This window comes from Naegleria lovaniensis (assembly GCF_003324165.1).
Source record: "Naegleria lovaniensis strain ATCC 30569 chromosome Unknown tig035, whole genome shotgun sequence".
Classification (NCBI taxonomy): Eukaryota; Heterolobosea; class Eutetramitea; order Acrasida; family Naegleriidae; genus Naegleria; species Naegleria lovaniensis.
Window position 1 is genome coordinate 389,107 of NW_025407858.1, and position 24,592 is coordinate 413,698.

The 24,592-nt window shown below is 35.9% G+C and overlaps 12 protein-coding genes across 12 annotated transcripts; 7 read left to right on the forward strand and 5 right to left on the reverse strand.

Annotated features, from left to right (window-relative positions):
• Positions 1-264: 264 nt before the first annotated feature.
• C9374_008993 (uncharacterized protein) lies at positions 265-948 on the forward strand (the record flags this gene model as incomplete). Its single annotated transcript, XM_044699130.1, has 1 exon — positions 265-948. The coding sequence occupies one exon, from the start codon at positions 265-267 to the stop codon at positions 946-948; it is 684 nt and encodes a 227-aa protein (XP_044545170.1).
• A 923-nt stretch (positions 949-1,871) lies between these two features.
• Positions 1,872-4,796, forward strand: C9374_008994 (uncharacterized protein; the record flags this gene model as incomplete). The annotated part of the gene is made up of 2 exons (XM_044699131.1): positions 1,872-2,569; positions 2,777-4,796. The coding sequence occupies 2 exons, from the start codon at positions 1,872-1,874 to the stop codon at positions 4,794-4,796; spliced, it is 2,718 nt and encodes a 905-aa protein (XP_044545171.1).
• Positions 4,797-5,052: 256 nt separating this feature from the next.
• On the reverse strand, positions 5,053-5,613 carry C9374_008995 (uncharacterized protein; the record flags this gene model as incomplete). Its single annotated transcript, XM_044699132.1, has 1 exon — positions 5,053-5,613. The coding sequence occupies one exon, from the start codon at positions 5,611-5,613 to the stop codon at positions 5,053-5,055; it is 561 nt and encodes a 186-aa protein (XP_044545172.1).
• Positions 5,614-5,963: 350 nt separating this feature from the next.
• Positions 5,964-8,219, forward strand: C9374_008996 (uncharacterized protein; the record flags this gene model as incomplete). Its single annotated transcript, XM_044699133.1, has 1 exon — positions 5,964-8,219. One exon carries the CDS (start codon positions 5,964-5,966, stop codon positions 8,217-8,219), a length of 2,256 nt encoding a protein of 751 aa, XP_044545173.1.
• Positions 8,220-8,795: 576 nt separating this feature from the next.
• On the forward strand, positions 8,796-11,270 carry C9374_008997 (uncharacterized protein; the record flags this gene model as incomplete). The annotated part of the gene is made up of 1 exon (XM_044699134.1): positions 8,796-11,270. The coding sequence occupies one exon, from the start codon at positions 8,796-8,798 to the stop codon at positions 11,268-11,270; it is 2,475 nt and encodes an 824-aa protein (XP_044545174.1).
• A 66-nt stretch (positions 11,271-11,336) lies between these two features.
• On the reverse strand, positions 11,337-12,896 carry C9374_008998 (uncharacterized protein; the record flags this gene model as incomplete). The annotated part of the gene is made up of 1 exon (XM_044699135.1): positions 11,337-12,896. One exon carries the CDS (start codon positions 12,894-12,896, stop codon positions 11,337-11,339), a length of 1,560 nt encoding a protein of 519 aa, XP_044545175.1.
• Positions 12,897-13,015: 119 nt separating this feature from the next.
• On the reverse strand, positions 13,016-14,463 carry C9374_008999 (uncharacterized protein; the record flags this gene model as incomplete). Its single annotated transcript, XM_044699136.1, has 2 exons — positions 13,016-14,217; positions 14,280-14,463. 2 exons carry the CDS (start codon positions 14,461-14,463, stop codon positions 13,016-13,018), a joined length of 1,386 nt encoding a protein of 461 aa, XP_044545176.1.
• Positions 14,464-14,497: 34 nt separating this feature from the next.
• Positions 14,498-15,793, reverse strand: C9374_009000 (uncharacterized protein; the record flags this gene model as incomplete). The annotated part of the gene is made up of 1 exon (XM_044699140.1): positions 14,498-15,793. One exon carries the CDS (start codon positions 15,791-15,793, stop codon positions 14,498-14,500), a length of 1,296 nt encoding a protein of 431 aa, XP_044545177.1.
• Positions 15,794-16,204: 411 nt separating this feature from the next.
• C9374_009001 (uncharacterized protein) lies at positions 16,205-16,735 on the forward strand (the record flags this gene model as incomplete). Its single annotated transcript, XM_044699141.1, has 1 exon — positions 16,205-16,735. The coding sequence occupies one exon, from the start codon at positions 16,205-16,207 to the stop codon at positions 16,733-16,735; it is 531 nt and encodes a 176-aa protein (XP_044545178.1).
• A 334-nt stretch (positions 16,736-17,069) lies between these two features.
• Positions 17,070-18,002, forward strand: C9374_009002 (uncharacterized protein; the record flags this gene model as incomplete). The annotated part of the gene is made up of 1 exon (XM_044699142.1): positions 17,070-18,002. The coding sequence occupies one exon, from the start codon at positions 17,070-17,072 to the stop codon at positions 18,000-18,002; it is 933 nt and encodes a 310-aa protein (XP_044545179.1).
• A 1,084-nt stretch (positions 18,003-19,086) lies between these two features.
• Positions 19,087-21,338, reverse strand: C9374_009003 (uncharacterized protein; the record flags this gene model as incomplete). The annotated part of the gene is made up of 3 exons (XM_044699143.1): positions 19,087-20,681; positions 20,762-20,773; positions 20,837-21,338. 3 exons carry the CDS (start codon positions 21,336-21,338, stop codon positions 19,087-19,089), a joined length of 2,109 nt encoding a protein of 702 aa, XP_044545180.1.
• Positions 21,339-22,169: 831 nt separating this feature from the next.
• On the forward strand, positions 22,170-24,590 carry C9374_009004 (uncharacterized protein; the record flags this gene model as incomplete). Its single annotated transcript, XM_044699144.1, has 1 exon — positions 22,170-24,590. One exon carries the CDS (start codon positions 22,170-22,172, stop codon positions 24,588-24,590), a length of 2,421 nt encoding a protein of 806 aa, XP_044545181.1.
• Between the last annotated feature and the right edge of the window lie 2 nt (positions 24,591-24,592).

Here is a 24,592-nt window from a genome sequence, read left to right on the forward strand (position 1 = left end):
ACAAATTGCCAATCCCTCTCGCAGATTTTTCTAAAAATTTGTGCGCATCTCAAAAAAAATGCATTAAACTGCTTGTGCTTGGTGGCCCTGGCCACTTTAAAACAAAATTCGCAACTTCTCATCAGTAGTGTAGTATTTGCTCCTTCGTGATCATTGTCTTCATCACAGCAACCTAGTAATTCTCATCTATAACCTGAACGACTTTTCTTGTACATCGACTCGATTCAATAATAGTAATAATAGTAATAATAATCATCAATCATCATGGCCAAAACATCAAACAAACGTGTCAACAACAAGAGCAAAAGTACAACAAAAAAGAAACAAGCAACCAAAAACAAGAAGCAAACAACCAACGTTCGTGATCTACAATGGCTTGCGTATGATGGTAGTAATTCTTCATCATATAGAGATGTTTATCAAATCATGCCTCAAGCAAATCCAGTTGGAAGAGAGCGTATTAGGATGGCTGCTTGTTTGGCAATGTTTGCTCATTCTGCTGCTTTCTTTCTTGGTCATTCTTTAGATCCCTATTACACCAAGAGATACCAACGAGGAATCAAACTCGGTTGTTTGAATCCTGATTACTTTGTAAGATATTTTGGCAACTCTTCAGCAAGATATATCACCAAGCATCAGGTTTTGAATTTTGATAATCATACTCGTAGGATTGAATGTATTGGGTTTGCCTTCGATAATTTTGAAGATATGCCAGGATTGAATTGTGGGAAAACTTATGCTTTAAGAGGATTTGTTGCTCAAAATCCAGTTCGCGTCTTCGATCATGATATCAATCAATATGTGACAATGCATTTTGATTTTCAATATCGAATGTATTTCACAAAACTCGTCTTCTATTGTAATACTGAATCATGGATGGTCACTGTTGATTTTGATTGGACAATTGAAAGATATAACGAAATGAATGATACATGGGATTCGGTTTAATTTATTGATCACTTTCTCCTTCAAATTTTAATGGCACTATATATTTAAATAAATCACATTGAAGTTTAGTAATATCAACATTTGCAAATAGTTTTTTGAATCGACTGTGCTTGAAAACATCTTCATTAAGAAGCAGCAAATACAAATTATGTGCTGTCATATGTCTTGTTTTGTTTGACCAGCCAAAAAAAGGTTGAAGATAAGATATTTGTGAAGGCGTTAATGTGATGGTAAAATTTACATGTTCAACCATCATCTCCGATTGTCGTTTTTTCAAATAATGAACAAAAGATCGAGGATTTGAAAATAAAATATCGGAAAGCTCGCTGTTGGGTATATATAAACTTTCGAAAAACGTATCATCATCTAATGGATCATCAGGATGAAAGTAATAAATTAATTTCAGATCATACAGGTCCATGTTGAGCGTCGATTTTTTTTGCCACGTATGCAGTCACTTAAAATATTTATCGAACTTCAGTTTGGACGCACAAAAAATGACCCAACAGTCCGCACCTGAATCATCATCAAAAAAACAACCATCAATAAAACAACGTCAAGCCATCAAACAGCCTCGGAAGCAAAATAAACCATCAACACGCAAACCATTATCTGGAGGAATTAAAAAGCCACACAGATACAAACCTGGTACAGTAGCACTACGAGAAATAAGAAAATTTCAAAAAAATACGGAATGTCTAATCCCAAAAACAAATTTCAGACGACTTGTTCGTCAAATAGCATCGGATTATAAGCAAGATTTAAGATTCCAACTCAACGCTTTGAATGCTTTACAAGAAGGAGCAGAAGATTTTCTTGTTAGGATTATGCAGAATAGCAATGAATTGGCAATACATGCCAAAAGAGTTACTATCCAACAAAAAGATATCATTCTTGTTCAAAAATTGTTCAGTTATTAAAAAATGAGTTCAAACATCACCACATTCACTAACGTCAATCATTCCGACGGTTTGATTGAAATAATTTTAGGTAAATCTGTTGAAACAATTATTGTCAACAACGATTTCTATTATCGTTTTCAAGATCTCAAACACAAATATGAATCTTATTCCAAGTATTCCAAAAATAACGATGTCGTTAAAATTGGACGAAAAGGGCTTACCTATGTGTGTTTGGAGATCGCTCTAGATATTATAACAAAAGAGGACAATTATCGGTCCCATTTAATTAACTATCTCACCCAACAACAATTACAACGATTCCAAAACAATTCAGAAACGATGCAACAAACATCACAAACAAGTACTTCTTTTTCCAACATTTCACAAGACATTCCTAATGCTCCATCTACATCCTCTCCAACAAAAAGAAAACAAACTCTGCAAGAATTGGATAAACAAAACAAAACAAACGCAACACCATCTCTCTCTATCGCGAAGCCAAAAGTGTTGACTAAACGATCACGCAATACAGAACATGATATTAAAGAAATAACTAAAAAAAAAAAGGAAAGTAAAAGGATAAGAGAACAAGAAATTGACACCTATTTAAATAGACTGATAGAACAATATGATAAAGAAAAGAAAGACATTGTGAAATCCAATATATCAAAAGTCAATCTAGTGGCTGCTTCAGAAACACGAGATATATATAAAAGTCAGTAAGCAAAGCAAAGGGAGACGAAGTACTAGTATGCAGAAAATTTTTTGAGCATAAAAATAAATAATAAATAATAAAGTCTAATGACAAAATATGCAGAAAATCCCTCAAACACCAATCCTTTTCAAAGGATGGATGTTTGGCGAGTTACAAACCCATTAGTTTTCCTCCAATTAATTCCAAACTCTTGTTGTTGTTTACAATGTAGAAACACAGAGGCAATTCTTTCTCTTGCACAAGCAATAAGTTCTTCCAATCACGTCTCCGATAACGAAAAAGAAACATTTAGAAAGCTAAAACAAATGTCGTTAAAACCAGTCTCTTTAACCAAACAACTGAAGGTAAAAGATGAACTATGTTGCTCCAACAAAGCTTGGAAAGAGCATATTTTTTCGTTGGGACTCAACGATATTCTTAAGGCGGATCTTAAAGACATAGAAGGACAAGTAACGAATGCCTTAGTTGAATATTTTGGAATACAACATGTATTAAAAGGATTTGTGATGAAACTGGAACCTGTGATCATTGCAGCTGTAAAAAGTCACCTGCATACCGTGTTTCTAAGAAAACAACAACAACGTCCTGTAAATGAAGAGTTACCTGATTCTTTGGTAATCAAGATGAGTATGGATGGAAGAAAATTTGACGGACTTCAGACGGTGGTTGTAACTCTTTCAGTTTTAAATCTTACAACATTTGGAACTCAAGAGCGAAGAAATGTTTTTCCTGTCGCAATGTATATTGGTAATGAACAGGAAATTATGGATTATTGTAAAAACTTTGCACAACAAGTCGAAAAGATTTCGAAAGATGGTATACAAATAACGAAAAAACAAGCAGACGCTTCGTTAAACAAAGAAAATTTCAACATGAAAGTGACTATAATATGGGTTAGCGATTTAAAATCTCTGTCTTACGTGAGCGATTTATTAGAAGGCAATATGTTTTGTTTGAGATGCGCATGCTTGAAATGTAATAGCTTAAATGGAACCTCCATGCCAAGGTTTTTAAATCACAAGTTTGGTATTGATTCATCCAAAATTTATATTTGCATTCTCCACGCAGAAGAACGTATTACGGAGCATTTGGTAAAATGGTCCCTTACAAAAGAAGAATATGAAAAATTAGTGCTTGAAAGAGTAAGAAAACTACCATGTTTTTCATCTTCCTTTACATTTCATTCGACCCAAGTTAAAAATACATCAGACGCAGAAGAAGATCCAGTATTAGAAAACGAGGACTATAAATTCATGTTGACTGGAGGAATGGTTGAAGTTATCTCACAGCATTACAAGACAATTTTTGAAAATGTTGTTACGGATGAAATGATGGAAATTTGGGATCAGTGGATTATTGTTCGTCAATGGCTTAAAATGACAAATGATGAGCGAGCAAAGAAAACAGAGGAAGAGCTTTTAGAATTTTATCAATTATTAACTAAATGGCATATCAACATTGTAGAACTACGATCAAGCGTTGGAGTGCTTCCGTATTACATACACATTATTGTGCATCATGTAAAAGAATTTTTCGATGAAATTGGTTCTCTGGTTCCTGTTTCCAATGAAGCAGTAGAAGGTTCTCATCAACATGACCATTTTATAACAGAAAGAGCAACAGCAAAAGGTAAAAAGAAATACTTTTTCGATGAATATGTGAAAGATAGTAATACTGTGTGGAACGAGATGAGTATTTATACAGAGCCAGACTTGTCTATTGATGAGTTTAACAATATATTTAAATATGAAAAACATATTCCAAGAAAAGAAGACAAAAGAGAATGGAATCAATTGTTCCAAATTTTCCAACTGATTGTGAAAAAACTTAGAGTATTATTTCTCTCTTTCAGGTCTGATGAAGATACTACATTTGAAAGAATAGAAGAAAGAAGTGGTGACAAGGTTAAGGAGAGATGGAATAGCTTCAATGATCTGAAAATCAAGGATCGAGTAATAATTGAAAGTGATCAATCAACTGCTACTAATTTACAGTCTTCTCGTTCAGAATTAGAGAAATCTAAGCTGGATCTTTATTTACAGACAAATGTTCAACAGGAAGAAATGTTTCAGGACGAAATGAGTGATTTTGAAGATGATGATGGAGATGAAGAGATGACAAATAATGAACAGCTATTCGATGAACTAAGTGATTATGAAGACGGTGATGAAGAGATGGAGTTTGGAGAGGAAACTAGTATTCCTGACGACATAGTGGATTTTATTTTTTGACCGTCTAATTTGAAAAGGTAGAGAGTTGAGAAAATTTGCTGTTGAGCTTTGGAAATTCGACGGTCAAAATAAAGAGCCGGTTTTAATGAACGTTCAAAATTTAAAAATAAAAAAATATTTTTAAAACCTTGGAAATTCCACTTCCAAATTCTGGAAGCGCATGAATTGGCAATTTCGGGTCCTAAATTGTTGTGATTTGATCAATACTTTGTGCCCCACCAATTGATTTTTTTCGGTCACTTTCACAAGACATCATTTATTCATTCCATTCAATTTGAATATAAGGAAATGCCTTGTATTGAGTAAACAAGTCATTGAAAGAGTGATGATTAGAACCATTCTCTTTGAGATGATATTCTTGTTGTCTGTCTTGTCGTTTTTGTAATTCTTGAATGTTCCTTTCAATCACTTGTTGTTCAATTCCAATGCTTGACAAAAAGTTTTTCAATTTTTCATAATTCTTGTCCAATCCTTCTGTTTCCTCTAACCATTCTTGACACATTTCTTGAAAAAGACCATCCACTTGCATGTCACTGAAAAACTTTAAATTATGTTTGATAATGTCATTGGTAGATTCATTGTTTGAACAAGGATTGAATACAAGGGGAATACCACTCATTGGATCTGTGAAGAGAATGGCGGAAGGATCTTTTAAATTCGAAATCATTGGTGGATTTGAGGAGTGTTGATGAATGTGTTGGCGTTGAAACGAAATGTAAGAGTTGGAGAGTAGATAGGAAGAATTGAAGTTGTTGCAACAGTGACCGCTTGAATTGAAGAGTTGAATCAAATGTTTCAATCTTTGTCTTGTAAGCATTTTCTTTGAGTTTTTTCAACAACAAATTCCAGTAGCAGTAACTCTCAAAAAAGAAAATTTCCAAATCTAGAGTGTTACCGAATCATCAAGTTTACTACTGTTTTTACTTGTAGGATATAAGGGTTAATTACTTCTTTATCAAAAGGTAAGGCAGAGGAATTATCAAGTTGGTGAATGAAACCGTTAGTATCGTGGTTGTTAAAAATTCAACACATCCTCCCTTGCCTGAAATTGGACCAATGGAAACTGCTACGATTTGTGTTAAAAAGAACAGAGTTCAATATTTTGGCATTTGAATGACCCAGATCTCATACAAACACAGTTTCTGCCGAGTATTAAAAATCAAAAAAATGAAAAAACGAATCAATTTGCAACGATTCAAAGACACCATCGGTTTGGCTTCACCTTCTACATCAGCAGCAGAAAACGAAGCTGCCATCATTGCTGGAGAACAATCTTCAAACCACTCGACAACAACAATGACATCTTCAAATCGACGATTCATTCATTCTCAGCAAGTTTCGGATTTTCCTTCGGAGGATGATGATCAGATTTCATCATCGTCTCTCACTGCAAGTCCTCCAATTTTAAATTATCAAGTTGGAAACAATGGATTACCAACCAATTATAATGCTGAATATTTTCGAAGAACAACAACTTTCGGTGATGATTCTAATTCTCCGTTTGGAGAATATTACAGCAGCTCGAATAGTCCATCACCATCATCAGCTCAACATCGTCGTTTGACTGAAGATTTTCAAAAAGTGAAAAAGCCATTGATCAAGAAAAAAAAGAAAAATCCATTTTCGAGTGGAGTGTCTGCAGAAGTGATTGCCAATGGAATTCGTGCATTGAATGATGTTCTTGATGATGACGAAGAAGAAGTAGATGAAGAGATTGAATTTATAAACCCTCTGTTTAAACATGCCAACATGGATCAGGTCGATCCTAATCGAAGTAGTGAATGTGAGGTCATTCCAATAACTTCACAACAGTCCACATTATCACAATCTCTGTTAGAAATTAAAACAAAATTAGAAAAAGATTTGGAAACAGAATACATTTCAAAGAAAACTACTTTGGAAAATGAATTACAAATGACTCTTGAGCAAGAAAAAAATTTAGATCAAGACTGTAAAATACTTAAAGAAGAGATTGAAACACTCACATCCAAGCTTCACACCGAAAAAGGAAAATGGGCAGAAACGACTCTTCATAGAATCAAGTTGGAAAAGTCAACAAAACCTGTCACTCTCAATGCAGGAGGAAAACGAATGAAAGTCTCACTTTCAGTACTGATGGACACTACACGAGATCCAAATTCAGTTTTAGCAAAAATGTTCAATGGAGAATTTCCACTTCGAATGGGTAGTGATGGTTCATATTTTATTGATTGTGAAGAGAGTATGTTCAAACTCGTCTTGCATTGGCTTCGATATGGAAAGATGAATATTGATTGTGAAGTGACCAAAGAAAGATTAAGCCATGTGGCTGAATATTTTGGGCTTGATCGATTGAAGGCCATCTTGAAAGATGAAATTTATATTGCAAATTGTGATTCTAACTCTTCAGAATTACGAATTGATACAGACTCAAATATTTCTCAAGCTGAGTTTTCTCATCTTGTAAGCGTATCAAAGTATCAGAAGAAACCGTTGGTGATAACCAAAACTGATTTAACACAGCTTCAATTTGACAACATGACATTTACTGATGCAGAAATAGTAGATTGTAATTTATCTGGTATGGACATACGAGGTACTCACTTCAAAGGTTGCTCCTTTAAATCGTGTGACTTTACATTAACCAAATTCAAGTCATGTAATTTTGCAAGTTGTGACTTCTCTCAATCCAATTTCTCACAAGCAGAATTTTCAAATTCAACCCTTTCACATGCTAAACTCACAAGATGTCGCATCAACAAGGCCACATTCAAAAACACAAAATTTGATGGTACAGATCTGACGCAGGTCGCTCTCTCGAGTGGATATATAATTAATCAATGCTCTTTTTCAGGTTCAATATTTAACGAAGAAACGCTTCGACATGCTTCCAGTTTAAAAGGGAACAATTTCTCCAAATGCTCTCTCATTGGATTTAATTTATCAAATTTAGATTTTTCTGAATGCGATTTTTCACATGCCAACCTTTCAAACTGCAATTTCAACAAGACCAAATTATCTCAATGCAATTTAAGTCATGCCAATCTAACTTATTGTAAATTAGAAGGATGCTCCTTGAAAAAATCCAATCTCACTTCTACCGTACTTTTTGGATGTGATTTAAAGACTGTGTCTTATGATGGATTCAACATTTCTGGATGTAAACTTAATGGAGCCCTTTTTGACATTCATACGTTCCATGCTTCAGAAAGTGTGACAGGAATTGATTTTCGGGGATGTAATTTGGATGGATTTGATTTCTCTGACCTCGATCTCTCAAATTCATATTTTGAAGAAACCAAACTTGATGACACCAATTTCATGAACTGTACTTTGACGAATAGCACCTTTTTGAACTGCGATCTCAGAAATGCAAACTTACATCATGCCAATATTACATTTTGCAATTTTAATAAGTGTAAAAATTCACCATTGAGTTATTGAGATTTCACAAATTGGTGTGAACCTTGTTGTACAACAGATCTTGCACTGATCACAAGAACAATGACAATTTTTTTCTAATGTTTTGCTCTTAACTCAAATTTGTTCTTCAGAGAACTTAATTCTTTTTATGACTTGTTCATGAACGTTGACAAATGCATTTGAGGAACTGTCACTGCAAATACGAAACGAACCATGTTAGTGATTGACATTTTAGGACCGTCTTGTCGCATTTCGTTTGGGTATATTTTGAAAGCTCGGTCCCTGAACGTTTTGTTCATCCTAATGATGGAGCATGGTTGGAAACAATGAATTCTTTAATTTCACTTGGTAGAGCAACGATGTCAATGAACTCATTCACCTTAACCAAAACCTTCTTTTCATGAATCAAGGAAAAAGACCTTCCCAAAACGATGAGATTTTTTCATCAGGGTGGAAATGTCTCGACAAAAATGCTCGAAATCAACAATGTGTCACCTGTCAGTCGTGCTAAACTCCAGCACGTTTTTGTCAAAATTTCTCTCTTTCCGCACAACCAAACAGAAAAAATATATTGTCATCTCGAACACTGCCTTAACAATGCTGTCAGAGCCCTCTGCCACCCATCTCATCACAAACAACACCAACGAACATCCTTCCCTGAATCCAAATATCAAATCTCATCATATCAAAAACACTCTCAGTATCGATCCTAATAACATTCAATCACCCCAATTAGACCTTTCCTATCTATTAGAAGACAATGATGATGATGGAGATGATGGTCTTGAAGGCATGCATCAACACGGAACCACTGACTTGACAGAATTACAACAACAACAACAAACATCATCCAATTTTGCCACTTCTCTTCCTTCCCATTTAAATTCTTCTCTGAATTCAAGTTCATCATCATCAACCCCAACCTCTCCCTATGTCTCCATTGGAACCACACATGTCGTCAATAATAATCATCATCATCAACGAAGAGCACCACAAACGTCAACAACAATATTGAGCACCACTGATGTCACTCCAACATTATTGAGTCCAAATCTCGGAATGAACCATTCCAGCAGTTCATCTTTATCGGCTGATTCTAGTTCGGGAAAGCTTTCTTTGAATTCAGGTCAGCTTCATGCTCCACATTTGGCAGCTTCTTCTTCACTCGGAGGAATGACTACTACTAGTAGTTATTCTTCTTCTTCTGCAACAATTATGGAAAATAATTCCAACGTCACGACACAACAAAAAAATCAAAATCGACAATCAGGAAATTTTGATCCTCTCAATTATATGGTCATTTATGAAGAAGCAATTAAGGATAAAGAATTGAGAAGAGTGTTTTGTGAATTTTTGAAAAAGTGTCATGTGGAAGAACCAATTTTATTTATGAACATGTTTGATCAATACAAGGCAGATTTTGAAAAGAGTTTGAAAGAGTTGGGAGGATGGATAGGAGTGGTTCCACAAACACCAGTGACATCGAGATCTTCACTCGCTTCTCAAAATGCGCTTCTTGTTTCGACTGCTTTGGAAGTCTTTTCCAGAAATAGTATTAGTGAAAGAAGTGACAACTTGGGTGATGTGGCCTTGTCTCCAACTTCGATGAATAATGCGTTTGATATGATGGCAACTGCTTTGCAACTGTCAAATGCCACCTTACAATCATCACCATTGTACGGATTGACTGTGAAAAACATGAATAACATCAAACAAATGAAGAAACATATCAAACACTTGTTTGAACATTGCAAGAATTTGGTGCAGAATTTCCTTACCGTTGGATGTGACAAGGAATTGAATTTAGGAGCTACTCAAAAGCAAATTTTAGATCGATGGGAACTTTTATGTGAAAATTATGATCTCCTTTCGAACGTTGATGGATTTAGTGACGTGTCGAGTAATTCAGATGCTTCTGTTTCCAGTGCTGTTTCAAGTCCATCGACAGCATCTGCTGGTTCCTACTTGAGCTACTCAAAAGTTGGTTGCTTACCAGCATTTCTGAACACAATTTTGTTACAACTTGAGCCAGAATATATTTTTGGACAAGTTCTCTTCTCAGTGAACCTAGATTTAAAATTAGATCAATTCCCTAGATTTGTTCGTTCTGACATGTTGTACAAGTTCTTAAAAGAAAAAGGTGTCAAATACACACGAACTGTTGCTGTGGACATTTCAAAGGGATACAAAGTAGATTTGAGATTTAAGCCACAAGATTTGAAAAATAAGATTATTACAGATGATTACATTTATTTTGGATTCACCCTCGCAGAAGATACACCCGATTGGCAATGTATCTTGAATAAGGACAAGCCATATCTTACTCAAGCTTACATTTCAAAAACATCTTATTCCTTTGATGAAAGTTTAAAGGGCATGAAATTAGCGAAAATAGTAGTTCACATACCTCATCCTCTCGAAGTGATTTGGGGATGTTATTGCAATGCTGATTTTTCCAAGAAATTTGACAAGATGGCCAATACCAAACATGAAATGTACAAATTTGTTCCAGGATGTCGACAACCAACAGGAGTTGGCTCGAGTCAATGTCCCTATAATCCAGACAAACCACCTTTTTCTCTGCAATTTGCTTCGAATAGCTTGAATTTATTACCACTTCTTAAAAAGAGACAAGTTCCATATGTTTATACTGCGATCAAAGATCCTATTGGAATGTACATGTTTTTGGCTCACTCTGCTGAATTTGAGGAACAAGAAATTCCACATCACAAAGGAGAAGTTCAAGGAAAGGGCCTCTTTTATTACATGTTTTATAAGGTCAATGAAAATTTAACACGAATTGTGCATGTCGTGTACAGTGACATGATGCTTCCATTTAACCCAGAGCTAATGTTAAAAATGATTTTTAAGAAGCGTGCGAAAGAACATTATACTGGTTTTGAGAGAATTCTGAACGAATTATCCGAGAATGGTACGAAACCTGTTGACACTTCAAAGTTTGTGGATGGACAGAACACGAAAAAGTGTTGCGAAGACAATTGTAAACTATATCCAGGAAGATCGTGGTTTTATGAGTGGAGTTCTTTACGACCAAACTACGAGTATAATTAAACCGTTTTTCAAGACATTTATGTTTTATGAAAAATAAATAGTGATCATAATCTTAAAATTCCTGTTTCAATTTACAGATCCGAGCTTCCTTGTTTTGTAATTGGGAACTGAAATGTGCAAGTCTCTAACATTATATTCAATATTTTTGATACTGTTATCTTCAAACGATCCCTTTACACCAAAGAAAGATTGACTTTTCAGACCTGATTTAGTTGAATAATCAATGACGGTAAGACCTTGTGTGTTTCCTGAAATACAGAAACTTCTATCAAATGCTTTTAACAGCTTGAAGTCTATCTTTCCTTCCTCTGTGCTGAAATACTTCAAAGATTCAAGCCAGTAACAAAATAAGTCGATGCTTGCTCTGTCTGCAAACTCAATTTCTTTTCTTCCATAAAACTCCTTGTACTTTTCTGCTTTTGGATTTGAGTTCATGAATTGTTGAAGAGTATATGAATAGTAATATTTTCTCTTCGTAGTGCCGCTTTTTAAATCTTCGAAATACTTGTCAAACGAACCTCCAGAAGGTTTGTTAATGCCAAGGGAGTCTAAAATATCTTTCACAAAGTGCTGACAATTACAACTCATTTGGTGATACGTCTTGGTTGCGTTATAAATACAACAAATTTTAGCAATGCTTTCGAATGCATCCTTGATTTGATCTACTTGGTTCAAGTATCCTAAATCAATTACAGAAATTGAGTTTGATGCATTCATATTCGTCTTCACAGATACAATGGAGTTGTTGTACCAATCAAATTTCCATTCTCCAATTATGATCCCTGTATGTAAAATTCCAAATTCTGTATCTACAGCATTAGCAATAAGCTTTCTTGCTAATTTATGCACCGTGTTCCCTCCCAACTCTGAAATGACCAATTTGATAGCAATAAAGGGAGCATTTCTCGTATCTTTTCGTTTCTTGTTTGATAAAATTGGTTTTCCAAATGTTTTGTACATGAATCTATCTCTGCACACAGAATTTTGAGCATCCGCATCATAATTACCAGTGTATCCCACATCTGTTAGTTTAATCGACCATGATTTTTCGAATTCTTGTAGCTTTTTCTTAAACTCTGTAACCCCTTTTTTCTCCCAATCTGTTAAACTCGAATCAGGAAATACATCATCGTTCTTAAAATTGGAGTTTTCAACGATAGGGCCAGAGGTGCTTGCATCACTGACTAAAGAAACGGACTGAGGCATGATTGTTGCTCTATGTTTCTCATAAGTCGTTTCACTAGTGGTTACAAGATCCTGTGATTGTTGAATGTCTTGTTTAATTTTCTCTAATATGACCTCCTCTAAGAACGCATTTGCGACTGTTTTGGGAATTTTCAATTTGGTGGATAAGGAATTGATCAAATTTTCCTTCTCTTGTCTCTCTTTTTCTTTATCAACTACAGCCACCGCCTTTGCCAGTTCGGTAAATTCATACCCCTGCACATCATGAGTCTTGATCTTCTGGTCCATTGAATGCTCCGTGAGTTCAGAAAATTTGTAATGCTTCATCGTTGCAATCAAGTCTTGTGCCGAACACTTGTTCAGAGGTTTTGTTGTCCATTGATCCGAGGACACTGGACTTAAAACAAAATCAGAAGATGGAAGCCAGTATGATTGACCCATTTTTTTTTCTATTCTTATCCACCAAACATTACTCGAACACGTTTCGTGATTGTCTTCTATTGAACGGCTGTCGAAGGAAATCACCCGTTCGAATTCGAATATCAAAGCAACCAATTTAATTAAAGAAGCAAATTATTCTCATTGGTCTGAAAAGTCGGTCGAATGTTGTGATTTCGATGAAGTTCATTTTGGGGATCGTACTTGTTTTTAAGTTGAACAAGTCTTGCATAATTTTCTCCATAAAATCCTTCAGTATTTTTCGTTTGATGAGCTGTGTTAATATAGCCATTAATGTTACAAGAGTGTTTGGAAATTCTGTCAAAGAATTCTTGTTGAGCCCAATTTCTGAACAAGGAAATATCGAGACTGCTGTCTTCCCATGAACAAATGGAATGAATTTCATATAAAGCATCCCGTTGATAATATGCAGTATCAGTTGGGTGGACTTTTGAAATGGCTCCTCCCAAATGCATGACTTCGATGGTAGATGCATTTGGTCCTTTCTTGATCGCAGTTAATAAAGCTTGTTGTGTCTCCTCTGAGATTGATGTGTTAAAAAATAATGATTTCCAATAATAATGCTTTCCATGCTTATTTCCAATGTCAAACATGCTTTGAAGACATGTATAATTGTCAGTGAATGAAGTATAAATTGGATTAAAAGTAAATAATTTTTCAATTACTTTGTTCTTGTAAAATTCACACCTTTCTTCAGTGTCAATATTTTCCGTAATGTCACCTTCGTGATAGAGCGTCATCACTAAAACTTGTGTTGGTAACAAGAATAAATACAAGGTAATATTATCAGGGAGTGGATGAGGATTGTTGATAGGATTTGTCATTGAAAAATAGGTTTTCACAATTTCATGAGCATCTTCGATTGGATACACAAAAACTCCATGGTCCAATTTGGAAACCTTATATAATTTAAAAGTAAATGATGATACAATTCCAAAATTTCCTCCACCTCCTCGTAGCCCAAATAATAGATCAGAATTTTCCTCTTCAGTGACATTGCAAAACGATCCGTCTAATAACACAATACGAGCTCCTATCAATGAATCACATGTTAAACCATAAGCTCGGGATAGCCATCCAATACCACCGCCAAGACACAATCCACCCACTCCCGTATGGCTTACCATGCCTCCAGGTACAAACATGTGATAAGGATCGCATGCTTCGTCAACATGGCCCCATAAAGTTCCTCCACCAACAGTGACAGTTTTGAGTTCGGAATTTACAGTGACACACTTCATCAGGGACAAATCAATCAAAAGGCCACCATCACTGGCTGAAAATCCGCTCACTGAATGTCCACCTTTATGAATCAATCGTTTGAATTTCAAGATGACAAATTCATCTCACCAATATTACACTCACCTCCTCTGACCGATATTTCCAATTGATGAGTCTTTGCAAATTCCAAAGCATCTACAATATCATTTTCATTCTCACACTGCACAATGTATTTTGGATGTAAATTAATGCCTCCGTTCCAAACGTTCCGAAGACGATGGTATTCCTCAGGATTGTTGGTGGAATCTATGAACTGGAGCGGAGGCATTTTTTTGAAAAGATTCCACTTCAAAATTTGCCACTTAAATATAATTTGTGACGGTCTCCTTTAAAATGTACTTGAATTCGTCGGCCACAACTTCCTTTAAATGATGTGATAAGTATTTCTTTTCGAATTCTTTGGTGATGAATCTATATTCGAAGGTGTTATTTTCTGAGACTGACGTTTCGCTGGACAGTGATGCTGAATTTGGCATTGGTAAGATGTGTGTATCTTGTTTCCATGAAAACAAACATGTTCCAGTTGATTCTTCGTAGGGATTTAGTTCTATTAATTTGATGAACTCACCAGAAGATGCAGAACAGTCCTTTGCATGTACTCCTAATTTGATGCTGTCGAAAAAACTTGGGTAAATGACAAAATCTGCCACGTAGGTAGTGAAAAAATCCTTAAAGTAATGTTCTTGCAAATACTCGGTCGTATTGTGTATGAGCGTTCTAATTTCATTTTGATACTTCTCTAACTCTTCTACATAAATCACATGGTTATATTGACTACATGCTCTCAATTTAGAATTCACGACAAATGTTCTAAATTCAAATCTAATATCGATGGAAGGATCCCATTCGCGAAGAGCAATCCTGTTCTTTGTTGGAGACGAATCGTTCCAAAAATCAACATAAGTTTCAATTAAGTCTTGATATACTCTTGTTGAACGCAGCATTAATTCTAACACGTCATTTGAAGAGCTGATTTGTAACAATTTTGTAGCAGCTCGGGTGAACGATACAATTCTGTTTGAATTGTTATTCCTGTCCGATTCAATGGGGAAGTATTCTTTCAAATCTTTCTCAAATAAATCATCCACGTTCTTGTCATTCATTCGTGTCACATCTTTTGGAGATCTTGAAGATAATTTGAAAAAAAGAGGATTTCTTACTTCCTCCTTTTGTCCTTTCCATAATCTACAGTCATCGATTTTCTGCTGTAGTTTTTGAATAGAAAGGTCTTTTTTCATGGAATCAATTAATTGAATGACAAATTCTTTTTCGGAATGGAGTTCTCTATCCTTTTCATGTTTGCCTGAATTTTGATGAAAAAATTCAAATTTTTCATGATACTTGATGAATACCAAGGCAACATCTTTTTCAATATCAATAAATTCAGTATCAAAAGTCATTTGCGAGGGAATCAGAGGAACCCATTGATCCAGCTGAGCAAGAATTTGATTTTGTCGGTATTGAGAGAGTTTTTCCTTTTCAAGCTGAAACCACGATTTACCTGATGAAAAACACTTTTTGTAATCGAGTCCACTTTTTTCAGAAGGTTTTTCCACGTGTTTTAACTTGATGTTTGTGATTTCATTCGGATTGATCATTTTTTTTCGTGTAAAAGTTCATGACCTCCACTGCAAAGTTCTAAATTGAGCTCACGAGCACCTCAAGTTCTCCAGAGATACCAACAAGCAGGAACATGGAACTTAGACTTTTTTGTTTTTGTGATCTGTAAGTCAATTCATTGAGGAATACAACTCTGGAGCAACGTTTGTTCATTTCTGTGTGGGATATTAGTAAAAAAGAAAGTGAAAGCAGTGAATACTCTTTCGTTTTTATTTGTGAACGAAAGTTTAAGAATCATTGAAACAGTTAAACTGACTTGGATTGACTTTTGGCTGCCTCACTCATGGTTACCTTGTTGGATCCAATCAAAGAACGAGAGAGACGAATCCTTGCCCTGCTCCTAAAACAACCTGCAAGATCACTCATGTTCACATTTTCACCTTGAAAAAATGTTCCCAAAGCCTCTCTTCCATGTTGTGTGGCAAAAGCACTTCAATTCACTCCTGACAAGATGTAAAAAGGGCACACCCTTTTCATACTCTCTCCTCAAGAACCTGGTCACCTCTACTCAAACAAGGTCATTCAGTAAGCACTCAACTCGCTTTAAAGACCAACCACCCAAAGTTACGACCACTACCTCTTCGGCAGAGTTCACAATCGAATCCACCTCATTACCACACACCATTTGTAGTCAGTGTGGAAGAGCCACTTCTTTTTCAAATGAAAAAACTCAACAACAACTTCAAGAGTCATCCACCCCGTCCTTCACTGACGCTACAGTGTTAGCCAAATATTTGGGAAGAAAAGCAGCGAGAGAGCTTGTCATGAATGAGCCAGATAAACAACGACGATTTTATTTGAAATTGGCATCCTTGTTAGTTTGTGGATCTTTATGTGCGTATGCAATGATGTTCTATCCAGACCGAATGTTGTTTGTGATTGGAACCTTCGTCTTGGTGGCAATGTCTTTTGGTGCATAACAATCAAAAACAAATTCCGACTTGTAAATAAATTGAGTCTATTTCACTTCCTCTAATTGAATAATGATGAATTTTATTAGTATCCAGCTTCCCAAACCCTATCAGAAAACCCTTCTACTTTAGTTCCGAGTTCTTTCAAACATCAAACGGGAAAAGATGAATGTTCCCTCAAAACAAAAGCAGTATGCCTGTCGTTTCACTTTATTCATGAGTGTAGTGTAAAACACCTTCGACCTACTAAACTCCTCGTAGCCACTATTGATTTTTGAAACGCTTCCCGCCAACCCAAATAGCTGTTACTAAGTGGAAAAATGCGTGTTCACCCTTAAAAAAAATGTCCAGCTCCAATCCTTCAGCGGAACCTGCTTTGCAGCCTTCCACTCCTTTTGGACAGTTTATAAAACATAACCTCCACCAAGAGATGTTCTGCGAAACCAACAACCGCTTCACTGTGAAAGAAGTTCTAACACAGCAGGAGAAAACACAAGGAAAAAGAGTGGTTGTGGAAACTGCTCTCATTACAGAAATAGACAAGAAAAGAAGAAAGGTTCCTGGTTGTGATAAAGAGTTTGACGAACTAGCATTGATGTACCAAAAGGAGCTCGTTGAAGCGAAAGAAGTTGATCTACAGGACATTTCTGATAAGGCTGATGATTATTTTCGTTTCCACATGGAAGAGATGAAAAAGGAGATGGATGAGAAGATTTGTAGTATGAAGAAAGAGTGTGAGGACATGATCCGTAGTTTTAATAAAGAGTTTGAGATCAAGATTAGTGCTATTAAGCAACATTGTGATGAGATGATCAGGACAAATAAACAAGAGTTTGATGAGATGATTAGGAGCATGAAGAAAGAGTGTGATGAGATGATCAGGACAAATAAGCAAGAGATTGATAAGAAGATCAACGTTTTGGAACACATGCAACAAAACCATGCCAATGAACTCCAAGAACTGAAGTCAGATATGGGCCGTATGAAAGAGGAATTACACACTGTGGAAGGATGGTGTGGTTGCTTCTATTTAGGTGCAGGGAGACTGTCGTCACTTCGTCATGGAAAAATTGTGTCCGATTTGCTGCAGAAAGATTTCGACAACGTCCTGCCAAGTGTTTTAGGGACCAAACCTAATGCGTTGGATGTATCTCAGTGTTTCCAGATTAACGTTTGTACGGAAAACAATGCAGATGAGGTGAGAGGTAACGTGTTGAACGAACTTAAAACCAGGTTAGCTCCACTTCGAGATCATTTAATCAAGAGAAAAGAATAATAATCTTTTCTGTAAATAACGATTGTATTCTGCTCTAAATTTCGTTAAGACTGTTTGGTCGGTATTAATGGCTAATTTAGCTCTCTTATGAACGTTCCGTGAACCTCTACACTTAGTGTCAGTGCTCTTTGCATCTCCTTTTTGGGACTTCGAGCCATTGCAATCGGCACTAATGTGTAAGGTGTAAGGTGCTAAAGTGTATGTCCTCGAACCTCTACAGTATTTTGATTGTTTTAAATTCCATGTTGTTGAAAGAGTTGTTGTTGCTGCACAGCATCTATTTTTAAAAAAATTAAAATGGAGCAACAAACCAAAAGCCATCAAAAAGAAGAAAATCATTTAAATTCGGATAAACAACCAAGAGAGGCCATAATGCAGAAAATGCGAAATGAAGGGAGATTGATAACAGTACAATTATCACCAGAAGAAATAGAGGAGTATGATGAAATGTATCTATGATCCAATATCAAAGCAATAAGAACCAAGCTTTAGCCTCGGCATCGAATATTCCCCTTGTAGGGTTCTCCTTACATTTGGAATGTCAAACCTGATGTGAAATAAAGCTGCAACTAGTGTGTTCTGAATTAATTAATAATGGGAGAATGTCCCAAATCGACCTCACCTTATTGGAGGTGTTGGATTGGAAAATTCTCAAAAACATTCCAATAGCACTTCTCGATTGGTACGTTCATCGACAATCGTGAGTCTCAACCATCCATCTTTTAAATTCCCTCTGGTTTCACGACTCAAAATTCGTGAAATGAATGACGATCTCAAATATCGACTTCGATCACTAAAAGTACTGAACTCTCTCAAAATTACTACCTCGACTCATACAGAACCAATTACTGTCTTTTACCTTATATTTGAAATTGAATGTCGCTTTTGAAAAGAAAGTTAAGGAATTGAGCTCTTATATAAAACAATTGATAGAAATAGAGCTCATTCATCGTTCACATCCATAGAATTATCGATACTACAATGAAGCCCTTTTTCCAATTCCTTTGAATGACATCAGAGCCCTCAAAATTTTTTGAATAAAATTCACTGGTTGACGGTATCATGTCAGTAATGATAGAATCAATTAAAGAGGAATAACCACTCCAAGCACTGCCGCGGCTCCCGCTCCAATAAATACTACAATTGGAGGATAACAATCAAGCCAATTTAGAAGAGAAAAGGTCAAAAAAGATACGGCCCCCAATGGAACACTGGTACCCACCACAGAGATCCACAAAATCACAATATTGTTAATGAGATAACCCACACAAACAGCATTAATTCCAACCATTGCTTTTTGTACAATAGGTTTGCTCCTCAGTGCTCCCCATAATGGAACAACTCCTAATAGTAAAATAAATCCAGGTAAATGAAAGGCAATGCCAGCAAGCATACCGTAGAATATTGGTAAGAAATATCGTGTAAAGGTAGAATATTCAGTGGTTGTTGTTGTTGTTGTTGCAGTCAAAGACATGGTATCTTTTTGATCCAAGTTCTTTGATAATAACGACTGCTGTTGTTTCAAAATCATGGAGTCTACTGCAGTAGAATTATTGGAAGGAATTTGTGTGGAATTATTTCCAACAGCAGCATTCAGAAAATTACCTGCAATTATGGCACCAAAGTAAAATCCTAAACTAAAACGTGGACCTGGAGCAGCGTTGGTTAAGCTGTAACCGTTGATAAACTGTTCGTCGGTCACCCATTCTCGTTCGATCATTTCATCTCTGATGATGACCACGTTCACAACACCTCCACTGTAAATTAAGGAGCCACAACGATAAAAGAATGAGGTCATGATGATCCATTCGGTCCATACATTGATCTTTCTCACTTGATTGGTTGGTGTAGCATCAGAGGAGCCATTTTGATAGAGAACATGTGAAACTGTCGGTGGTACTAAGCTTGTTGTAGTTGCGCTCATGGTAGATCCTGTTGGAATACTCTCTACAATGAATGAGCTTGTCATAAATACTGCCAACATCACAAAATAGAGCACAACCAGAGAAATGCCAACTTTGTACGACGCGAAATGTTTGAAAGGATGTTTTCCATCATCACTAGTGTCTTGCTGTGGAGTGATGCTTGAATTCACACCCTCAATATGTTCATCTTCAAGCTCTGCTCGTTTTTGTTTCATTTCTCTTGAATACTTGGGAATAAACGTTTTGGAAAGCAGTAAAATAAATTCTAATTGATTTCGCCATGATAACTTGTTAAACTGTTTTTCTTTCACATTTAACATTTCATAGAGTGCAAAATGTGAAATTCTGTTTGAAAGTCTATCCTTAATTTCGGAATAAATTATTGAAAGAACAGATCCTATAGCTAATAAAACAGGTAGAAGCCAATTTCTTCGGTACAACATTGAAATGATGGCAACTATTGTCAAAATTATATACGGAAACAATTCGTTTGATTCTCCTTTGGCATCATTGTTCTTCTTTCCTTTTTTCTTGTCTGGACTTTCGAGTAGAGAAGAAAATCTTGCTACGGACTGAAGAGCAAATGCAATACCGCTGCAAGCTAAACCTTTTTGTGCATGAACGAACCACAGAGGAGCTGTCTTGCTGTCGTAATCATACATAAACAGTCCCATGGCAAGACACAAAATAAATCCAGGTATCGAGAAGAATAAATAAGACAACATTCCTCCAATCATTCCATATTTTGGTATTGCTAAGAACAGTTCATGCATTGTCGTAGCGTGTTGAATTTTCAGATTTAAAATATAATGTTCGTCTACTACTTGAACCTACCAACACCCATAGCTAAATCCTCATCAGGTAAATATTCCTCAATATTTCTCACACATCATCCATTGTTGAACATACCAATTTGTGATGGTTTAGCTCCTGGCACTAAATGTGACATACTATAGACTTCCATAAATTCTTCAATACTCAACCAATTCGTTTTTTTACTGCAAACTCTATTCATTACATTCGCCACACCTCCTCTAAATGATGTTGCTCCAACTATGGTCATATTCCATGCCACATCTTTTAACATGTTCCATTTGCTAATACGTTCTCGAGCATGGCCATGTTGTGATCCTTCTGATTCTTCTTCTTCGCCCCGATAGCCATCATCATCATGTAACATAATCTCATGAGATTCATCATCATCATTCGTTTTTTCTTTGGAATCCAACAAGGACGGCGGCGATGATGAACTCATGAAATTCTGTCCCAAAGATTGCTGATTCTCATCTTCTTTGTTGAAAGAGGTGGTTATTATCAATTCCGAATCGGTGCCATCGCCATTCTGCTGTTGCAATGAGTGATGGTGTGGTTGTTGTTGAGAAGAATTGTGTGATGAAGGAAAGAAGGACATTTTTTCTTTAGTGAGACGAACAAAAATTTGAACAAATCATTATAATAATTGGTATTTTGATTTGATAACCAATCATGTAAGGTTGAACGGATTGACTTTGCATCTCAATGGAGTGCGTGTTTGAAGTTTAATTACAAATGTCTAATAGGACAAAAAACAATGCGTTGTGTCTCATCCCCTTAGTTGTTTTCAACTTTCGTTCAATACGAATGAAATGATTTTTGATTGATTCAAACCAGACGCTTGATTGGTTTCTTTTCGAAAGTTGAAAACAAAGAACAAATCTGCATCGTGAACCTCAACTCCAATCTGATTTCCCTCTCGAGACACTGTGATTGGCCTGTGCGTAATACCGACCCAGAAGCCAGTTCTCTTTGATTTTGGTAATAATTGACGTTCTTTTTGTCCTCTCAAAAAAAACTCCTAATGACAACAAGCACAAACAGGTCAAAGCACACAGTAGCCAGTGGTGAAGATTCTTGTGAGACTCTCAGTACGCTCCATGTCAGTAGTGAACGAGAAGGAGAAATAGTACGGCACTTCATAAAGAGTCCACAAGTAGTAGAAACAATGTCAAGACTTTGTTCATCATGGTTATCTCTAAAAATTCGAATCGATATTACTACAACAACAAGAAGGACTGACTCGATGCTCTCTCAAATCAAAACAACTTTTGCCATCGTAATGATGATCATGATGTTTGTACTATTTTCCTCGCACCACACAATCGTGCATGCAGAATTGACGTCCCTCTCCATAGAGACAATTTCCATTGACGAATTGATGAAAATTACTGAAAAGGTTTTCAAAGAATCACCATCGTCTACCATCATGCCCTTTCATCTCATTCATATTCATTCTCCTCAACTGGCTCTCGTTCCAAAATTATTTAACACATACAATAGCACGAGTCGAGCATTGTCAGACATTACAGATACCAAAAGTTTAGTGGAATTTATGAATACCAATGGACATTTCGATTCAATGAGAGCATGTTGCACGGACTCTGCTCATTACATGATGGCATCTTGGAATTATACGGATTGGTATTTTGAGGAATGGCTCAATGGTGCAGAGGAAACCAAGTCTTCAATCAAAAAATTGAAACATGCTCGTTCCATCCTGTCAAAGAGTTTGAATATTCAGAAGAAAGATAGTTCTTCCATTGGATTCTATTCTAAACTTGAGAATGAACATTGGTTACTAGATACATTGTGGAGTTCTATACCAATCCTATCACTCTCAATGAATCATGTGGATCACTTGTTGTTGAATTTTAAGAATAATTTGTTGTTAAGTGATTACTCTTCTTCGAGTTATGATGCTTTAAAATTGGCAGATTATGCCCAACTATTGCCAACGAATGGAGTCTTGTCTGTCACAATTTTAAAAACTGAACCTCAAGTCAGCGAAGAAGAGCTGTTGTCACAGTTAACTGAAGCACAACAAAATCAAATTGTGGAAGCCCTGAAGAATGACATTCAAACAAGCATTTTGAATCCAATTCTACAATATCCTGCCATGCTTCAGTGCAACATTACAAACTCAACCATGCTTGGCCAAATGAGAGAATATCATTTGGCTCTTCTTCGAAAGAGCACAGGAATGGGATATATTTCCGCTCGACAATGGGTTACCCTTCAAGCATTCTTAGTTTATTCTCTTCCTATTGAATATGCTCCCGAAATACCTTATACCAATGAATTTCATTGGAGAGCACTAAAAGCTCTCTATGAACAAGAGACAAGCGACTTTAAAAAGATTCTTTCTGAGGAAGGATTTAACACTTCGAACGAGTTCAATGAGACACTTTTAATTGCAGAATTTGAGAAATATAAGCAAAATGCTCACTCTTATATTTCAAGCAGATTACTTGAATTGTCTTGTTACAGTTCTTTCAATAATTATTTGGGAATGTTTCATTACAACTTTTACGATGCCTATCAATATTTCATGTTCAAAGATGGCATATTATATTGTATTTCTGCTTTGTCCATTCTATTTTATGCTGGATTTATTGCAACTTTTATTGTGCGGTCTAGAACAAAGAACATTGTATTGAAAAGGAGACTTTTGCTGCCATACATTGGTCCACTTTGTTTACTCTTATTGCCTCTCTACTTTTTAGAGCCTATCTGGAATAGACAGTACATTGACATTTTTCACAAGAATACTGCGTTCGCTGCCACTGGTATCTATCCAAACTTGTTCATTTCTCTGTTCTTCTCCACGTATTGTGTGACTGTTTTGAGATTTTATCATTTGAAGAACTTGTATTGGATTATGAACAAATTTGCATCAAAGAAGTATGACATTAGTAATAGAGCTCTTCGAATCCACAAATTCCTGACATCGCGAGTTATGGCGTTTGTGTTCACTTTGGTCCTTACTGCAATAACATTTTTGCTTTGGGTTCCCTATTATGTGTCATGGTATGGCGATGCAGGAGCAATGATTTTCTCTGCCTACAATTTGCAAGTTGAGTTGCTGTTTCTCGTTCCATTTTCCTCACTTATTATTCTTCTATCCATTATTAGTTTGATTTGTTTGATTATTGACTTGATTGTCAATAGAAAGAAGATTAGACAAAAAGGTGTTCTGTATTACTTTATTTTCGACGATCCTTTTTTTTTGAGAATTGATTTGGTAATGATGTTACTCACTGCAGTTATTTCGACACTCATTTACATGTTATTTTCGAGTACGACCAACGTTGCGTCTAAAGTACTGTTTTTGGTGCTTTTTATTTTGTGTTATTTGGTAGCGGGAGGAAATGCCATAATTATTGAACTGTTTAAAGGAGCCATTGACAAGATTCGTGGCAGAAATCAAGAAGAGTCATCGTTTACCAAACTTATTAATGATTCCGATTTTAGAAATATTTTCAAAATCTATTCGATCAACGAACATTCTATTGAAAATTTAGTGCTTTACGAATTGTTGGAAACATTTTTGAAGAAGGGAGAACTTTTTGAAGACGAAATGCTTGAAATTGATCGTAATTTCTTGCGGCCATACGCTCCGTTCGAAATCAACATTTCTTCAGAAGGAAAAAAAAGATTTACTGAGCTTATGAAAAAGAATAAGGGCATGAAAACACCATACGCAAGCGTGGACGAGATTCTCATGAAAGAAATTTTGTTAAACATGATGGATACTCTTGCGAGATTCGAAGCAACAAACGAATACAGGGACTGGTTTTCGACCAAGCAGCTTAAAGGAGACATTGAGCTTGGTTTTGAGAATAAGTAAAG